The sequence below is a fragment of the Pseudophryne corroboree genome, chromosome 8, assembly GCF_028390025.1.
Source record: "Pseudophryne corroboree isolate aPseCor3 chromosome 8, aPseCor3.hap2, whole genome shotgun sequence".
Lineage (NCBI taxonomy): Eukaryota > Metazoa > Chordata > Amphibia > Anura > Myobatrachidae > Pseudophryne > Pseudophryne corroboree.
In genome coordinates this window covers 201,658,915-201,679,151 of record NC_086451.1, presented here as the reverse complement: position 1 = coordinate 201,679,151, position 20,237 = coordinate 201,658,915, and the positions used below count along the sequence as shown (strand labels likewise).

The following is a 20,237-nucleotide window of genomic DNA, read 5'->3' as shown; positions in this document are numbered from 1 at the left end:
GTTCTGGAGACCATGGGGGTAATTCCAAGTTGATCGCAGCAGGATATTTTTTAGCAGTTGGGCAAAACCATGTGCACTGCAGGGGGGGGGGGGGGATATATAACATTTGCAGAGAGAGTTAGATTTGGGTGGGTTATTTTGTTTCTGTGCAGGGTAAATACTGGCTGCTTTATTTTTACACTGCAATTTAGATTGCAGATTGAACTCACCACACCCAAATCTCTCTCTCTCTGCACAAGTTATATCAGCCCCCTCCCCTGCAGTGCACATGGTTTTGCCAACTGCTAAAAAAATTCCTGCTGCGATCAACTTGGAATTACCCCCCATATCTCCAGAAGGATATAAATACATTAGAGAGTGTACAAAGAAGGGCAACTAAAATGGTGCATGGCCTACATCGCAAAACTTACCCGGAAAGGCTAAAAGATCTTAACATGTATAGTTTGGAGGAGAGCAGGGAAAGGGGGGACATGCTTTCAAATATATCAAGGGTCTTAACAAAGTTCAGGAGGGAAACATTCTTCAAAGGAAGAGAAGTATTAGAACTCGAGGACATACACTGAGACTGGAGGGGGGAGGTTCAGGGGAAATTTAAGGAAAAATTACTTCACAGAAAGGATAGTGGATAAGTGGAATAGCCTCCCAGCAGAGGTGGTAGATGCTAAGACTGTAGAGCAATTTAAACATGCTTGGGATAGGCATATGAATATCCTTACAAAGAATTAAGGTTCGAAAAGGGTTGACATTGCCTAAAGGATAAAAAAAGGGGCAGACTAGATGGTCCAAGTGGTACTTATCTGCCGTCAAATTCTATGTTCCAGAAGAGAGCTAGAACAAGGGGAATCTGTAATTATAAACCAAGAGATAGAGGAGGAGCACTATGATACATCAGCCAGTACAACCAGTGGAAAAGTTATTACCTGTAATACTGGTTATTTGCTCCACATTGTAAGTAAATTATACGAAAGATTTTCATTTGGGGACTATCACTGCCTTCAATGTGTGCAGATGAGCTTTTGCATGTGTTTCCAGACACAAGGGATAGGCCTGAGTAGTAAGCAATAAGTTGGTGTAGAAGGGACTATGATGCTAGCGATCTTAGTAACAAGATGATGTACAACAGTGAACATGGCTGTCAATTTTGGAAAGTTCCAAAATATATGGTACATGGTGTCCTCCTGATCACTACCCATCCAACATAACTCAGATAAATGGAAAGATCCTATTTAGCACTGCAGTGACAAGTAGTACCATCGTAGGTACAATTTTAAAAAGTTTTCTCTATTACAGAATGAGGCAAGGGCATATCCAGAACAAACTGACAGGGGAGCACCAGAGGTGGGGGGGTTATTTTGCACACGCACCTGGAAAAGTGTCCATGGCCTCACAACAAGGGCATACAGGAGAGGCAGTGGGTGACACCAGAGAATGGGTGACAGGTAGAGGCAGTGGGTTACTGCAGGGAATGGGTGATGGAGAGGAAATGGTGATGCCAGGGGGGAGGCAGTGGGAGATGTAGAGGACTACAAGGAGAGGCAGTGGGTGACACCAGAGAATGGGTGACAGGTAGAGGCAGTGGGTTACTGCAGGGAATGGGTGATGGAGAGGAAATGGTGATGCCAGGGGGGAGGCAGTGGGAGATGTAGAGGACTACAAGGAGAGGCAGTGGGTGACAAGGGGAGTGTGATAGGAAAAGGATGTAAGTGACAGGCAGAGGGTGAAGGGTAGAAGCACAGGGTATCTGCAGTCTCTGTAGGAGAAGGAGGGAGAAGAGGCGGTAAATTCGGTTGAAAGTGTTCACTGAGACATGAAGGGAAAGTATCAGTGGGGGGGGGGACAAGCAGAAAAAAAATCACGGGGGTTTAACATGATAGATGGGAGGGGAGAAAGAGAGAGAAAAAAAGACAGAACGAGACCTAGTGAAAAAGAGAGAGGGAGAAAGAGAGAGAGAGAGAAAGGGAGTATGCTGTGAGTGAAGAACTGACCATCCACCTAGTCCACCATTCTTGTGCATGCTGCAGGAGGCAAACATCTTCCCCCCTGAGGACACAGCAGGGGCACAGCCCAGACCAAAAGAGTGACTTTGGAGACCCGGACTAGCATGACTGACTGTAGGGTGATCTAGGAAAGCAGGCCAGGTTCCTGCTCCTAACACCTAGTTTTCACACCGAGGGCTATTCACTAGATAGTGAAAATGGACCCCTGGCAAATGCAGTGTATGAGAGGAGGACGGGAGGTAATGTGAGGGGAGGGACGGGGAGAGGCCCTTCTCCTCTCCTCCAGCTGGACCACCTCTGAGTCCTCCTTTGTTAATGTCAGCATAGGGATGGACATTGGTGGATTACCCATCGATGGTCACCATCGGTTGTACCATTGATGGGCAACATTGATGGTGTAAAACCATCTGCAAGTGAACCATCAATGGTTTTACCCACTGATGGTCACCCCGCTTTACTATGCAATATGCCATGGGCCAATGAGAGCCTGGGAGCGGAGTGCAGAGGTAAATAAAAATATAAAAATATATATATATATATTCGGTAGCTGTGTATTATCGATGGCGGGGAACCATCTGGTTCTCCTCCATTGATGGAAAACTATTTTACATCGGCCATAGACCTTCGATGATTTTGAATCATCGATGTTCAATGGACAACGCTAGGCCAGCAGACAGTAATGAGGCAGTCCGACTAATTATTAGAAGTGCTGCTAATGCCACAGTGGGCACCATCATTGCAGCAGGCCCCAGAGCACAGCACCGGCTGCACCCTACCTCTAGTTCCATCACAGGTGCTGCTGCTGCTCTCTGTAAGAAGCACAAACACATAAAGTGCTAGAGACGACATGCGGCATGAGCATGGATTCCCCCCGGGATCCACCTATTGACTGAGGGCACGCATGTAATCAGATTGGACTTTATCTGTATTCAAGTTATGGCACCAAGCATCGCCCAAGTCATGCCCCCACACTAGTTTGTGATGAGTAATTTTAATGTATTCTATAAAGATGTTTACTTATATTTAACAAGGTAGTAAGATAGGGTTTTACTTTGATTTAAGTTTATTTTAAATTGGGCAGGAGTTAGAGACCTGCAGTATTAAAGGGGTGGGTTTACTTTATACCACTAAAGTCTAAACTTCTGCAAAGCTGCTACCTCAGACTACAGTATATCCTCCTGCAAGCCCAGTATGGTCAAACAGAGCCCCAATGCTATTCAGTTTCTGGGTTGGGTGCAGACCTTTCTCTGCATTTTTCCCTTTATAAATACAACAACACTTCTCAGACAAGCCTGCAGCAGAGGGCCTAAGGGATACAGGGGGGTCAACCAGTTTTCTCTTACGTCCTAGAGGATGTTGGGGTTTCATTTAGTACCATGGGGTATAGACGGGTCCTTTGGGAGCCACTGGCACTTTAAGAGTTTAATAGTGTGGCCCTGCTCCTCCCTCTATGCCCCTCCTACCAGACTCAGTTTAGAAAATGTGCCCGGGGAAGCCGGTCACAGCTAGGGGAGCTCCTAGGAGTTTTCTTAGTTTTATTGTTTTCTGGAGTTTGTTATTTTACAGACAGCCTCCCTGCTTCGTGGAACTTAGGGGGGAGTAGTGTCCAACCCAGAGAGGTTAATGGCCACTATCTCTGCTGACAGGACACTGAGCTCCTGAGGGTGATGATCGTTAGCCACCTGAGGCAACCGTTCACTCCCGCAGCATAGCGCCAGCCCCTAACAGAGCCAGAAGAAAGAAGAGTGGTGAATCTGACGCCGGAGTCCCGGTATGCGGGTCCCCCACGGCGAGAATGGCAGCACAATGGCTGGAGCGCAGCTCTGACAGGCTGCGCTCCGGAAGGCTCAGCGGCACACTGTGTATGGCGCTCTGAGGGGCGTCCTGGGCCAGCGCGATACCTTACACTGGTCAAACATAGCTTTCAAATTCTAACCCACTGTTTGCTGCAAAAATTACCTCAGGCCAGTATAATCTCTAAGTGCAGGAAGACGTGCCATTATAGGGGGCGGAGCTTCTCCTCAGATTGGATCCAGCACTAACCAGCGCCATTTTCTACCTGCAGACACACGCTGATAGGGAACGCTGTCCTCCACATAACTACACTGAGGTAAAAGGTGTTATAAACAAGGGGGAGTGATATTATGTACTAGCTACCCTGTTAAGGTTACTCTAGTCAGCGGGGGTTTTATCTTTATAAAAGCCTATAAGGGCACGCTGTGGCTGGCTTCTTATGCTCTGTAACTCTCTGAAGATATTCTGGGGTGGGGGGGGACTGTGTTGACATTTTCCTGTGTATGTGTAATCCACTTTGCCATGTTTAAGGGGACTTTGTCCTGTACTGCAGAATGTATATCTTCTCCTGGGGAGTCTATACCATGCTAAAAACTGTACACATCTCAGGCTTCGGTGGCAGTTCCCCCTGGGGTGGCCTCCATAAGGTGTACTTTAAAATATATTGCTTCAAATATATCCCATACTGGGTAGAAGCCACAGTTTTGAAAAGTGTGAGGTTTCAAATCCCACTGCTGTGCCTCTCACCCCAACTCCGTACTTGAGATAGCGTACACTTGTCCATATAATGCATATATAGGAGGGGTCCAACATATGTTTAAGGCTATTAGGGATGAGGAATATTATTATATGTATATAATGAATGCTTTCCCACTGTGTAGGGCTTTAAACTCCTTATTTGGGAAAACCTGAATACACCCAGAGTTATTATCCACATCCATATAGAGTGTCTACATTTTCAAATATGGTTGTCTTACCTGTCCCTGGTACAACCTCCATAAAGGCTGATCACCTGTTGAGACTAATCTCTAATACTGTACACTGCTGCAGGTGTGAGTCGGAGACCCACTTTGCGTACATCTCTGGGGCTATTGTAACGTGGTCAGGCTCCTTACTCGATGATTTAGATTCTATGTGTAGAAGTGACTTGTACTTGTTTCTATGTCACATACAGGATTTCTACAGGCTTCACAGCTAGACGCCATGAAGGAGATTGACCTGCATAACGCAGGGACCACTGCTCTGGCAGTTTTGACACGCAGGGGATGGTGGCTACACCAATGGACTGCGGATACAGAATCCGAGTAAGGTATGACAGGTCCGCCCTTCACAGGTAAGTCCCTGTTGGGACGCACAGGATACGTGATTATCCATGTCAACTGCAGGTAAGTCGGTATGTCTTCCTTCCGTATCTGCACAGACCAGGAAATTATATCCTACACCTACACTGCAATTCCTTCGAATGTGATTCCACATATTCCTCCACTTCCTTTAGAGGACATTTGGGAAATCCAGAAAACCTGCGCCGCCAGGTTCCCAGGGATGGATTTCAAATTCTGCCTTTTTCAAACCCTTTGGTTTGTCGGTGGACCTCACTGCCTGGGGATTAGGCAGGTGGGAGCGAGATTAAAAAGATTCAGTAACACATCTAGGCGATATCCAGCCTAGACCCCTGGAAACAGTTGGGTTGCCCAGGGGTGCACACTAGAATTTCTAGTATTCGCGCCTCACAGATTATTCAAATCAGGCTTACTAGCTTCTCAGGCAGAAAGTGTGCTACTGCTGGAAGCTATCATAACATTTGTCAAACTAATGTCATTATTCCAGTTCCACCTCATTTACGTAACAGGGGTTACTATTCAAACCTGGGGTTATTGATTTCCTACTGGTGGGTGTTCAATTCGTGATGGAGTCTGGGAGTGGTGATCTCTGCTCGAGATGTAGAGGAATTCCTGGTATCCCGGGATATCAGGGGTGCGTACTTCACATTCCAGTCTGGCCGCCTCTCTAGGCCTATCTAAGGTTGCACTACAACTATGTCACTTCCAGTTCCAAACACTGAACTTGGCTTCTACACAACATCAGGGGTGTTCATCAGGGCCAGTGCAGCCTTTATACTCCCGCTCCACAAACCAGGAGTGGGCATAATTCCATATCTGGGCGACTTTAACATCCTCCAGGGAGATGTTGTTATGGAGTGTTGCTCTCTCAAATCAACTGTCCTGGGATCTTGGTTGGATCCTGAAGCTTCCAATTTAGCATTTGAAGCCGATAAGGAGGCGTTCCTTCCTGGGGATGATTCTCAACACGGAAGTGCAGAATGTGTTTCTACCAGTTAAGAAAGCATTGGTGTTCCAATCAATGGTCCGGGATGTCCTGATGGCAGCCCAGGTACATCAGTGCATTCGCCTTCTGGGGAGGATGGTTGCCTCCTAAGAGGCTCGACAGTACGGAAGACTCCTTGCATGGTCTTTCCCACTAGATCTCCTGGTCTTATGGTCAGCATCTCATCTTCACATGCATCAGCGGATACGCCTGTCGCCGACAGCCAGAATTTCACTCCTCTGGTGGTTGCAAACTTCTCACCTACTCGAGGGCCGCAGGTTCGGGATTCAGAATTGGAGTCATCTAACCACGGATGCAAGTCTCAGAGGTTGGGAAGCAGTCGCTCAGGGGGAAATCGTCCAAGGAAAGCGGTCAGTTCAGGAATCGCTCCTTCCAATAAATTTTCTGGATCGGAAGACCATGTATAACGACCTTCTACAAGCGGCACATCTTCTGCGAGATCAAGCCGTTCAGGTTCAGTTGGGTAACGTCACAGTGGTGTCCTACATAACAGGCAGGGTAGAATGAAGAGCAGGGCTGCAATGTCAGAGGTGACAATAATCCTCCTCTGGGCAAAGAAGCATGCGCGGGTGCGGTCAGCAATCTTCATTCCGGGAGTGGACAACTGGGAAGCACACTTCCTCAGCAGACACAATCTCCATCCAGGAGAATGGGGCCTCCACCTGGAGGTTGTCGCAGAGGGAACAAGGTACCTCAGATAGACATGATGGCCTCTCACCTCAACGAGAAGCTTCGGAGGTACTGTTCCAGGTCACGAGACCCGCAAGCAGTGGTGGTGGACGCCCTGGTACCTCTATGGGTGTTCCAGTCAGTGTAAGTGTTCCCTCTACTTCCACTCATCACATGGGTTCTCAAGCTAATAAAAAGAACAAGAGTTAAGGCGATCCTCATTTCTCCGGACTGGCCAAGAAGTTCTTGGTACGCAGATCTTCTGGAGTTACTGCTGGAAGATCCGAGGCCTCTTCCTCTTCGCGAGGACCTTCTGCAACAGGGGCTGTTCACCTATCATGACTTACCATGGCTACATTTGACAGCATGGAGATCTTAGCTCGGAACAAAGTCATTCCTACCCTGATTCAGGCTAGGAAGAGGGTAAAGTCTAAACATTACCATTGTACTTGGAAAAAGTACGTCTTGGTGTGAATCCAAGAAGTTTCCTACGGTGGAGTTTTAACTAGGACGGTTTCTCCTCTTTCTGCAAGCAGGTGTAGTTGTGGGCCTACGCTTGGGCTCCATAAAGGTCCAGATTTCGGCCTTGTCTATTTTCTTCCAGAAACAATTGGCTGCTCTCCCTGATGTTCAGACTTTCTTGATAGGGGTTCTGCACATACAGCCACCCTCTGTGCCTCCTACGAGACCTTGGGATCTTAAGGTGGTTGTCATGACTGAGGTTTTTGTGAACCCGGTGTAGTGAAGTCTGTGCGGGCGACTGGAGGATTATGTGAATACTACCACTGACCTGGTTCTGAAATGCTGTGGACTCAGGGTTTCCTCCGGTGACTGGGAAGAGGAACCGCAGCAGAGATGGCCGAATCTAGGTTCTCCTCATGCAGGATTAGGTCGGCAGACAGGAGGCATGCTGAAGGTCTCCTGAAAGACAGAACTGGAAAGGCACTGATGAATCAGTGAAGAATACCAGGTATAATTGTGCTAACGGGGTGCTTGGAGACACTGAGGTGCTTGCGGACACTGAGGTGCTTGCGGACACTGAGGTGCTTGCGGACACTGAGGTGCTTGCGGACACTGAGGTGCTTGCGGACACTGAGGTGCTTGCGGACACTGAGGTGCTTGCGGACACTGAGGTGCTTGGAGACACTGAGGTGCTTGGAGACACTGAGGTGCGTGGAGACACTGAGGTGCGTGGAGACACTGAGGTGCGTGGAGGCACGGAGGTACGTGGAGGCACTGGGGTGCGTGGAGGCACGGAGGTACTGAAACACGGAGATGCTGGAAGCACGGAGATGCTGAGGCACGAGGTGCTGGAAGCACGGAGGTACTGAGGCACGGAGGTACTGAGGCACGGAGGTGCTGGAAGCACGGAGGTACTGAGGCACGGAAGTGCTGAGGCACGGAGGTGCTGGAAGCACGGAGGTACTGAGGTACTGAGGCACGAGGTGCTGGAAGCACGGAGGTACTGAGGCACGGAGATGCTGGAAGCACGGAGATGCTGAGGCACGAGGTGCTGGAAGCACGGAGGTACTGAGGCACGGAAGTGCTGAGGCACGGAGGTGCTGGAAGCACGGAGGTACTGAGGTACTGAGGCACGAGGTGCTGGAAGCACGGAGGTACTGAGGCACGGAGGTACTGAGGCACGGAGGTGCTGGAAGCACGGAGGTACTGAGGCACGGAGGTACTGAGGCACGGAGGTACTGAGGCACGGAGGTACTGAGCTCTGGAGATCCCAACTACAACAGTAGTAAAACTGAAACACGACAACTGTGGTATTAGTGGAGAACACGGAATTCTGTACTGTGCCTTTAAGACAAAACACTGCAGCTGTGCCTTTACATTGAGACTCAGGGAAATGGTGAAATCAATGGCAACACAAAGGTAAACCATACGGTAACAAGGGAACAGAGTTTCCACAGGAACTTAGGTACAAAGGTTACCTTTAGGGAGCTCAGCTTTTCAGACTCACACAAGGCTGTATGTGACACAAGGAACTGGCCCAGATTGTAACTCAGCCTCCTGATTTATACTTCCTGGTCCTTGATGATTGGTGGGCAGGATTAGGTGATGTCACTGACATGTGACTACTCTAGCCAAGGCTGTAATGTAGAATGAGGCCTAGCAGGCCAAGAGAACACTGAAGCCTGGACTTCTGCAAAACACAGGATGCTTGCTTTTAGATTACTGAATTCAGCCTCACACAGGAGACCACCACAGGTGGAGCTGATTACCTCTCAGGCAGAGAACTCAGGAATACTCATAGTGCTGACAAGCTGTTTAACTCCGTGAGTGAAAAGACACAGGATCCAGGACAGATGGCAGGGGTAAGTCACCAAATATAAACCTACAGTCAGGATTGTGACAGTATCCCCCTCTTCAAGGGTGGACTCCGGACACCCATCTTGAATCTTAGGGGAACTTGATGAATAACTTGTACACAAAGCTTCTAAAAAGTGGAAACCAGAGGGTCCAGAACAAAACTTAAGCTGGATTCTTTAGAAGTCTTCCTGATCTTCATCTTCAGAACAGGTAGACCATCCATCATAGACAAGACTGGAATTTCCTTCATCCGAAAGGACTGAGGAATAAACTGTAGAAGGTTCCAAAGGTTTAGGACTAAATTCTTTAACTACAGCGTTACTAAAAGTCTGTAAGTCATGGAACACAGGATCATTACTCTCAAAGAGCATGTTGGCCCACTCCAAAGCTCTTCCTCTGAATGCCAGGAACAGATATCGAGTAACGTTGGAAGGAGTTATTGCACCTAAAGGATCAGACTCCATCCGAGAGAGAAATTGTTCAACCAGAGCGGCATATTGCAATAAATCTCCATCAAAGTAAATAGGTGGAAAACCATCAGACGAAAGCTTAGAGGATGAAACTGAAGAAAGCTTTGGCTGGACGAGTAGGACTGGATTGGATCCGAGGATACTTGGATTGGCTGGAGCCAAAGGAGACGGACCAGGCTGGTCCTGGAGTATTGCTGGACCGGCTGGAACCGGGACGGACTGACCAGGCGGAGCCTGGAGTATTGCTGGACCGGCTGGAACCGGGACGGACTGACCAGGCTGGGCCTGGAGTATTGCTGGACCGGCTGGAACCGGGACGGACTGACCAGGCAGAACCTGGAGTATTGCTGGACCGGCTGGAACCGGGACGGACTGACCAGGCTGGGCCTGGAGTATTGCTGGACCGGCTGGAACCGGGACGGACTGACCAGGCAGGGCCTGGAATATTGCTGGACCGGCTGGAACCGGGACGGGCTGAGCCCTTTCTTCACAGGGCTGGGCTGAGGCAAGAGCCCCCTCTTCACGGGGCTGGGCTGAGGCAAGAGCCCCCTCTTCACGGGGCTGGGCAGCACTCTGTAGAATCTCTGGCTGGGCAGCACTCTGTAGAATCTCTGGCTGGGCAGCACTCTGTAGAATCTCTGGCTGGGCAGCACTCTGTAGAATCTCTGGCTGGGCAGCACTCTGTAGACTCACTGGCTGGGCAGCACTCTGTAGACTCACTGGCTGGGCAGCACTCTGTAGACTCACTGGCTGGGCAGCACTCTGTAGACTCACTGGCTGGGCAGCACTCTGTAGACTCACTGGCTGGGCAGCACTCTGAAGACTCTCTGGGGCTGGACGCTCTGAAGACGCCCCTCCTGGGGCTGGACGCTCTGAAGACGCCCCTCCTGGGGCTGGATGCTCTGAAGACGCCCCTCCTGGGGCTGGACGCTCTGAAAACGCCCCTCCTGGGGCTGGACGCTCTGAAAACGCCCCTCCTGGGTCTGTGGACACGGACTCCTCTGTGACTGTAAATGGCTTGAACATTCTTCTCTGGACACCCAACTTGGGATAAGGTCTTTTAACCACCGGACCCCAGTCATAAATTTGAGTCTCTCTCAGAAGAGTAGCCTTCTTGATACCCCCGTCAGCAGCAGAAGAATCGGATACTGTGGATGACTTGTAGACATGAGCACTATGATACTGAGATTTGTCACTATTACCTGGCTTGCGAAGAATGCAGTCTTTAACAAAATGACCAGAATTTCCACAGTAAAGACAGAGATGTAGCTCCTTACGCCGCTGACGTTCAGCTTCAGAGAGCTTGGGCCGTGGATAGCTCTGATGAAAAACTTTCCCTTGCGCAGAGGAAGAGACTCTATTAACTGGATGGGACAAAACAGGATCAACAACGTTGGTAGTATTCCTGAGGAGATCAGGCATCACAGAGAGAATACTAGACAAAAGTTCTTGTAACTGTAGTAACATCTGGTAGAAAATCTGCAGTTGGTCAGGAGTCTTAGAGCAGAAGGTCATAGAATCACTGGAGGACGAATTCCGCTGCAGACACTGTGCCAATCGATGCTGAGTCGACTCCAGACCTTCCAAGCGTCCTGCAATATTGCTTAGGAGGTCATGCGTCAGACTAACACTTTCGGCCGGGTCCATGTGGCCAGTTCCTACTGTCGTGACTGAGGTTTTTGTGAACCCGGTGTAGTGAAGTCTGTGCGGGCGACTGGAGGATTATGTGAATACTACCACTGACCTGGTTCTGAAATGCTGTGGACTCAGGGTTTCCTCCGGTGACTGGGAAGAGGAACCGCAGCAGAGATGGCCGAATCTAGGTTCTCCTCATGCAGGATTAGGTCGGCAGACAGGAGGCATGCTGAAGGTCTCCTGAAAGACAGAACTGGAAAGGCACTGATGAATCAGTGAAGAATACCAGGTATAATTGTGCTAACGGGGTGCTTGGAGACACTGAGGTGCTTGCGGACACTGAGGTGCTTGCGGACACTGAGGTGCTTGCGGACACTGAGGTGCTTGCGGACACTGAGGTGCTTGCGGACACTGAGGTGCTTGCGGACACTGAGGTGCTTGCGGACACTGAGGTGCTTGGAGACACTGAGGTGCTTGGAGACACTGAGGTGCGTGGAGACACTGAGGTGCGTGGAGACACTGAGGTGCGTGGAGGCACGGAGGTACGTGGAGGCACTGGGGTGCGTGGAGGCACGGAGGTACTGAAACACGGAGATGCTGGAAGCACGGAGATGCTGAGGCACGAGGTGCTGGAAGCACGGAGGTACTGAGGCACGGAGGTACTGAGGCACGGAGGTGCTGGAAGCACGGAGGTACTGAGGCACGGAAGTGCTGAGGCACGGAGGTGCTGGAAGCACGGAGGTACTGAGGTACTGAGGCACGAGGTGCTGGAAGCACGGAGGTACTGAGGCACGGAGATGCTGGAAGCACGGAGATGCTGAGGCACGAGGTGCTGGAAGCACGGAGGTACTGAGGCACGGAAGTGCTGAGGCACGGAGGTGCTGGAAGCACGGAGGTACTGAGGTACTGAGGCACGAGGTGCTGGAAGCACGGAGGTACTGAGGCACGGAGGTACTGAGGCACGGAGGTGCTGGAAGCACGGAGGTACTGAGGCACGGAGGTACTGAGGCACGGAGGTACTGAGGCACGGAGGTACTGAGCTCTGGAGATCCCAACTACAACAGTAGTAAAACTGAAACACGACAACTGTGGTATTAGTGGAGAACACGGAATTCTGTACTGTGCCTTTAAGACAAAACACTGCAGCTGTGCCTTTACATTGAGACTCAGGGAAATGGTGAAATCAATGGCAACACAAAGGTAAACCATACGGTAACAAGGGAACAGAGTTTCCACAGGAACTTAGGTACAAAGGTTACCTTTAGGGAGCTCAGCTTTTCAGACTCACACAAGGCTGTATGTGACACAAGGAACTGGCCCAGATTGTAACTCAGCCTCCTGATTTATACTTCCTGGTCCTTGATGATTGGTGGGCAGGATTAGGTGATGTCACTGACATGTGACTACTCTAGCCAAGGCTGTAATGTAGAATGAGGCCTAGCAGGCCAAGAGAACACTGAAGCCTGGACTTCTGCAAAACACAGGATGCTTGCTTTTAGATTACTGAATTCAGCCTCACACAGGAGACCACCACAGGTGGAGCTGATTACCTCTCAGGCAGAGAACTCAGGAATACTCATAGTGCTGACAAGCTGTTTAACTCCGTGAGTGAAAAGACACAGGATCCAGGACAGATGGCAGGGGTAAGTCACCAAATATAAACCTACAGTCAGGATTGTGACAGTGGTGCTGCAGTTCCTGCATTCGGATTGGTTTGAGCCTTTACAGGAGGTGGACGTCAAGTTTCTAACTTGGAAGGTGGTCACACTGTTGGCATTGGCATTTGCTTGACGGTGTCGAAATTGGGGTCATTGTCATGCAAGAGCCCCTACTTGGTTTTCCATGAAGATGGAGCTGAGCTCAGAACGTGTCAGCAATTTCTTTCAAAGGTTGTGTCGGTTTTTCACATCACCAACCTATTGTGGTGCCAGTGGCTACTGACTCCTCAATTACCTCACAGTCTTTGGATGTTGTGAGGGCTTTGAAAGTTTCTGTGAAGAGGACTTCTCATCACAGGTAGTCGGACGCTCTGTTTGTCCTGTATGATCCCAACACGGTTGGGTGTCCTGCTTCTAAGCAAACATTTGCTCGCTGGATCAGGTTTACTATCCAGCATGCTTATTCTATGGCAAGCCTGCCGTGTCCAAGATCTGTTAAGGCCCACTCTACTCGTACAGTGGGTTGTTCCTGGGCAGCTGCCCGGGGTATCTCGGCTTTACAGCTTTGCCGACCAGGTGCTTGGTCGGAGTCGAACACTTTTGCTGAAGTTCTACAAGTTCGATACTTTGGCATCTGAGGACCTAAAGTTTGGTCACTCCGTTCTGCAGGATCCTCAGCACTCTCCCTCCCATACTGGGAGCTTTGGTACATCCTCATGGTACTAAATGGAACCCCAGCATCCTCTAGGACGTAAGAGAAAATAGGATTTTAATTACCTACCAGTAAATCCTTTTCTCGTAGTCCATAGAGGATGCTGGGCACCCGCCCAGTGCTTTGTTTTCCTGCATTGCTCCTTGGTTAAGTATTGTTTCAGCTGATGCTGTTCCTCTTTCATGCATGGTTAGCATGGTTTCTTCAGGTTACATGCTGATTGGCATGGTTGCTTCCTGTTTCATGCTAGATAACATGTTTTCTTCGTGTTGCATGATGGTTGGCATGATTTCTTCATGTTTCATCCTGGTTGGCATGATTTATTCATGTTGCCTGCTGGTTAGCATGGTTTTTTCATGTTACCTGCTGGTTGACATGGTTTCCTCATGTTTCATGCGGTTTTGCACGATTTCTTCATGGTGCATACTAGTTAGCATGGTTTCTCCATATTGCATGCTGGTCAGCATCGTTTTTTCGATTCGGTGTGGGCTGGTGTCTATCTCTCCACTATCTTTATTTCCTTCTCTCGAAGTATGTCCATCTCCTCGGGCACAGTTTCTAGACTGAGTCTGGTAGGAGGGGCATAGACGGAGGAGCCAACCCACACTGTTTAACTCTTAAACTGCCAGTGGCTCCCAAAAGACCCATCTATACCCCTTGGTACTAAATGGAACCCTAGCATCCTCTACGGACTGTGAGAAAAGGATTTACTGGTAGGTAATTAAAATCCAATAATTTCAGTTTTTAATTCACTTATTATACTGACAGGAATGGAAAGTTAACACTTCTGCATGTAAAGCTCATGCGTTTTAAAAACACTTTTAAAGCATTGCTAATAAAACCACTTTTTTTGTTCAAAAAATAAATTGAAATATTTCACAGAAAAAATGTGATAGATTAAAGAGTTCCTTCGTATTTGGAAAACTTCTAGTGGTCTTAATAAACTGAAATTAAAAAAAAGAAGAAAAACCTTTAGTAGGATCACCAGTATATAGTTTTAACATCTGTGTTCTACTATTGTACTACAGGTCCTGGATGTACTGCATACAGTCATAACAAGGGAAGACAGCTGCTCCAACACTGTGAACTCAATCTATTTGTGAGCTGGCATTATAAAAGAGAAGGTCACCCAGTCATATGTTAGTAGATGTTTAATGAAGACAAAGCATCATGCCCTAACATGACACTAATTAAATGAGCATCCATTTACCTCATTCTTCCAACCAAAATATTAGTTATTGTATAAACAGCCACTTCACTTTCAAATACTGTTAATTTCTGCCAGTTGTGTAATATTTTTTAAGAGATCATTAAAATGTATTGTGTTATTATTTATAAAGATACCAAATGTTTTATGTTTTATTTCTGAATTAATACAAAAAACAACCTTCAATTGATAAATAGAAACACAGTTGAAAACATCATAAAGTGAGCTGTGGGCTTTAATGTTAGCAACAGAACTGTATTGGACTATCCAATTAGCTCCAATGCAGCCACTTACCAACTCCGCGAGAGGTAGCCTTTTTTCTGCAGCCGCAAAAATGCATTCTGTAGGTCCGCGGCTTTTCACATATCTTATGTATTTTTGTGGGAAAAGGGTACATTTTTCAGGTGCAAAAAACGGGGGCCTAATTCGATAGTACAAAAAAAAATTACGAAAAACCCTCCTCTACAACACTGACATTTGAACTAATTTCCCCCACCAGCAGTTTGTGGGACACCCAAAGGGTCACACTGGGATTATGAGGGCAGCGGTCCAGCTCTGGTCCTGAAAGGCAAATCCTCGACTAGAAAAAAAGTACGATATACAGTATACAATGTCTGCTTGTTTATTTAGCAGATATGGAGTGGATTTAACATCGCTGCACAGTTCTCTTATATGCAAATTATTTCACATTTTTATTGCATATTGTTTTATTGAATGTATGTTTTTATTGTATTTATTAATGTGGATTCAGTACCTCACTCGGTGTAAAACGATTTGATACTTAAGCTTACATGAGTACAACAAGGAGCATGGGTATCCTTGGATACAGACATTAGTCAGCACGTCATACTGTAGGTAACTGTTTACATGTTACCCTGACAACTTAGTGGTGTACTGGTTCCTAGGCAACAGCCCTCTGCCTGCCGGGGGCGGCCACGTCACTTTCGGTTCCGGAAAATGCCGTGACCGGAAGTGCGGCCGACGGGTTCCGGACGAGATGGCGGGAGTTGCCAGAAGATCGGATTGGTGATGGTATGTATAAATATGTTTTCTGTTGTGATGTATTTTATCCTGATGAAGTGGCAACCCCGAAACGTTGATTAAAAGCTTAACAGCTATTTTGCACTAATTCTGGAGACTGTGAGTGCCGCTTAATTCCTTGTCTTCTGCACATGTGGGGCGGGGGGCGTCCCCTACAAAGAGGGCACTGGAGAACTTTCAAGAAGTATTCCCTTAAAAGGTATTCCTTCCATTGGAAAAGGCATTGGTAGTCCAGTCAATGGTGCGGGATGTCCTAAAGCCAGCCCGGATATTGGTGCTTCTATGCTTCGCCTTCTGGGGAAGATGGTTACCTCTTACGAGGCTCTGCAGTACGGAAGGTTCCATTGAGGTTCTTCCAGCTGGATCTGCCAGACAAAGGGTCAGGATTGCATCTTCACATGCACCAGAGGATACGTCTGTCGCCAAAAGCCAGGATTTCTCTTATTTTCTCTTATGTGGTGGCTTCAGACTTCTCACGTGGCCATGGGTAGTAGATTTGGGATTCATATTTGGGTTCTGCTAACCACGGACGCAAGCCACAGAGGTTGTGTAGCAGTCATCCAGGGGGAATAGTTCCAAGGAAAATGGTCAAGTCAGGAAGCCGTTCTTCCAATCAACATTCTGGAACTAAAGACCATATACAACGCGCTTCTACTAGCATTGCATCTTCTTCAAGATCACGCCATTCTGGTTCAGTTGGACAATGTAATGGCAGTAACGTACATAAACCAACAGAGCCGCAATGTCAGAGGTAACAAAAATCTCCTCTGGGCAGAAAGACACGCGGTGGCGCTGTCGGCAATCTTCATTCCAGGAGTAGACCACTGGGAAGCGGACTTCCTCAGCAGACACGACCTCCACCAAGGAGAGTGGGGCCTTCACCGGCAGGTGTTCAAGTCTCTAACACATCGGTGGGAAACTCCACAGATAGACATGATGGCTTCTCATCTCAGCAGGAAGCTAAAGCGGAATTGTTCCAGGTCAAGGGACCCACAAGCAGTGGCGGTGGATGCCCTGGTGACTCCATGGGTCTACCAGATGGTTTACGAGTTCCCACCTCTTCCATTGATCCCAATAATTTTCAAAAGAAAAGGGAAAGGGTTCAAGCAATTCTCATTGCTCCGGATTGGCCAAGAAGGGACTGGTATGTGGATCTCCTGGAGATGCTCCTAGAGGACCCGTAGTTTCCACCTCTTCATGAGGATCTTCTGCAACAGGGGCCGTTCGTCTATCAAGACTTACCATGGCTACGTTTGACGGCATGGAAGTTAAGCACCAAATTCTAGCCCGGAGAGCAGTTCTGGACAGGGTTATTCCAACCCTGATCCAAGCCAGGAAAGGGGTAATGTCTAAACATTACCACTGTATTTGAAAAAAATATGTTTTGTGGGGTGAACACAGAAAATTTCCTGCAGCGGAATTTCAATTGGGACGTTTTCTCCTTTTTCTACAGTCAGGAGTGGATTTGGGCCTACGTTTGGGCTCCTTGAAAGTTCAGATTTCAGCCTTGTCCATTTTTTTCCAGAAACAACTGGCTTCCCTCCCTGAGATTCAGATGTTCTTGAAAGGAGTTCTTCACATCCAACCGCCCTTTGTGCCTCCCACGGCACCTTGGGATCGTCATGTAGTGTTGCAGTTCCTGCAATTGGACTGGTTTGAACCTTTACAGGCGGTTGACGCAGAGCCGGCGCTAGCCGCTCAGCAAAGGGATGCAGTGCAGGGAGGCGCCAAACTGAAGAGGCGCTCAGACTCTCCCTGCTCTGCATCCCTTGCTGCTGCCAGCTGCCACTGCACCTGTCACCCTGGATGACAGGAAGCGGAGCTGGCAGCTTGCAGCGCGGCTCCCCCTCCTACTCCTCCACAGAAAGTGTGCACACAGTGTGTGGCCACCCACAGCCTACACAGAGCGCCGCTGCCATCCCGGCCCCAGCTGCCTAGAGGGTTGGGGGAGTGGCCTAATTGTGCGAGCCGTGGCCACGCCCCTTTATGAAAACAAAATCTTTTTTTTTTAAGTGTTTGCTGTTCAGAGCAGGGTAGGTGTAGTCTCTGCTCCCTGAGACCCCAGCACTCAGCCCCTGAGCCCTTCAGCCAGGGTCAATTCAAGGGGAAACTGTGATCACAATACCCCCATCCACCCATACAGGAACAATAACATTAGCAGCAGCCTCTCAGCCCCACTGCAGCACAGCACACTGCAGCATGTGCTGTGCTGCCAAGATGAGAGCTACTGCTGCCCAGTAAGGTGGGAGGGGGTTTGGAGTGCAGGGGACCAGCCCCCCCGGCCCCTTCCATCTTGTCCCAGGCCCGGTTAATTAGCACCCGCTCCCGCCCCCTCTCGGGGTCACAGATAACACCCTACAGAGTCAGTGGAGTAACGGAGCCTGCGAGAAACCAGAAAAGAAGGGAGAGGAGGGGCAACACCCGAGCCGGGACCTCCTGCAGGTACCGGGGGCCGCACTGTGGAGGGAATGAAGGCTGTACCTGACATAGGGGGTCATTCAGAGATGAACGCAGATTGCTGCATACGCAGCCGGATCTGCGTTCACCTCTGCACATGCTCAAGACCGCCCAGCCGGACACTACTGTGCAGTGTAATGTGACTAACGGACACTACTGTGCAGTGTAATGTGACTAGCGGACACTACTGTGCTGTGTAATGTGACTAGCCGACACTACTGTACAGTGTAATGTGACTAACGGACACTACTGTGCAGTGTAATATGACTAACGGACACTACTGTGCGGTGTAATGTGACTAACGGACACTACTGTGCGGTGTAATGTGACTAACGGACACTACTGTGCGGTGTAATGTGACTAAAGGACACTACTGTGCTGTGTAATGTGACTAACGGACACTATTATGCGGTGTAATGTCACTAACGGACACTACTGTGTGGTGTAATGTGAGTAACGGACACTACTGTGCGGTGTAATGTGACTAACGGACACTACTGTGCGGTGTAATGTGACTAACGGACACTATTGTGCTGTGTAATGTGACTAACGGACACTACTGTGCTGTGTAATGTGAGTAACGGACACTACTGTGCGGTGTAATGTGAGTAACGGACACTACTGTGCTGTGTAATGTGAGTAACGGACACTACTGTGCGGTGTAATGTGACTAACGGACACTACTGTGCGGTGTAATGTGACTAACGGACACTACTGTGCGGTGTTATGTGACTAATGGACACTATTGTGCGGTGTAATGTGACTAACGGACACTATTGTGCGGTGTAATGTGACTAATGGACACTACTGTGCGGTGTAATGTGGCTAACGGACACTACTGAGCGGTGTAATGTGACTAACGGACATTATTGTGCAGTGTAATGTGACTAATGGACACTACTGCGTGGTGTAATGTGGAGTGGCATGTGTAAAAGGGAACTCTACCTGGCTCAGTGTGTAAAAGGGTGCTCTATCTGGAATAATGTGTGACTGGCCCTACCTGGTGCAATATGTAAAAGGGGGCTGTATCTGGCATAATGAATATAAAGGGCACTACCTGGTGTAATGTATATAAGTGGTACTATTGTGTGGTGTAATTTTGAATAATGGAGACTACTGTGCATCATAATTATTTTACGCCCCTATACTTTAGGTCATTTTTTTATGACCGTATATTGATGGATCTTGGGGGGGGGGGGGGGGGGCACCTAAATGTCTAGTTACAGCTCTGAGGATGAGATCGGTCACATTTGTATTTGTAGAAAGGCGCAAAATTGATTAGAGATGAGCGGGTTCGGTTTCTCTGAATCCGAACCCGCCAGAACTTCATGTTTTTTTTCACGAGTCCGAGCGACTCGGATCTTCCCGCCTTGCTCGGTTAACCCGAGCGCGCCCGAACGTCATCATGACGCTGTCGGATTCTCGCGAGGCTCGGATTCTATCGCGAGACTCGGATTCTATATAAGGAGCCGCGCGTCGCCGCCATTTTCACACGTGCATTGAGATTGATAGGGAGAGGACGTGGCTGGCGTCCTCTCCGTTTAGACACTTGATTTACTAATTTTGGGGAGCATTAGGAGTACTCAGTAGTGTACAGTGCAGAGTTTTGCTGATAGTGACCAGTGACCACCACTTTTATTTATAATCCGTTCTCTGCCTGAAAAAAGCGATACACAGCACACAGTGACTCAGTCACATACATACCATATCTGTGTGCACTGCTCAGGCTCAGGCCAGTGTGCTGCATCATCTATATATATTATATATCTGTCTGACTGCTCAGCTCACACAGCTTATAATTGTGGGGGAGACTGGGGAGCACTACTGCAGTGCCAGTTATAGGTTATAGCAGGAGCCAGGAGTACATAATATTATATTAAAATTAAACAGTGCACACTTTTGCTGCAGGAGTGCCACTGCCAGTGTGACTAG

At 48.6% G+C, this 20,237-nt stretch overlaps 1 protein-coding gene across 1 annotated transcript in view; it reads left to right on the top strand.

Moving 5' to 3' along the window:
* The window catches only part of LOC134947608 (uncharacterized), a 146,393-nt gene extending 131,490 nt beyond the window's left edge, over positions 1–14,903 (top strand). Inside the window, exon 7 of the mRNA XM_063935612.1 lies at positions 14,629–14,903. Within this exon, the coding sequence (XP_063791682.1) occupies positions 14,629–14,703 (75 nt within the window). The 3' untranslated portion in view covers positions 14,704–14,903. The remainder of the gene's footprint in view (positions 1–14,628) is intronic.
* Positions 14,904–20,237: the final 5,334 nt, after the last annotated feature.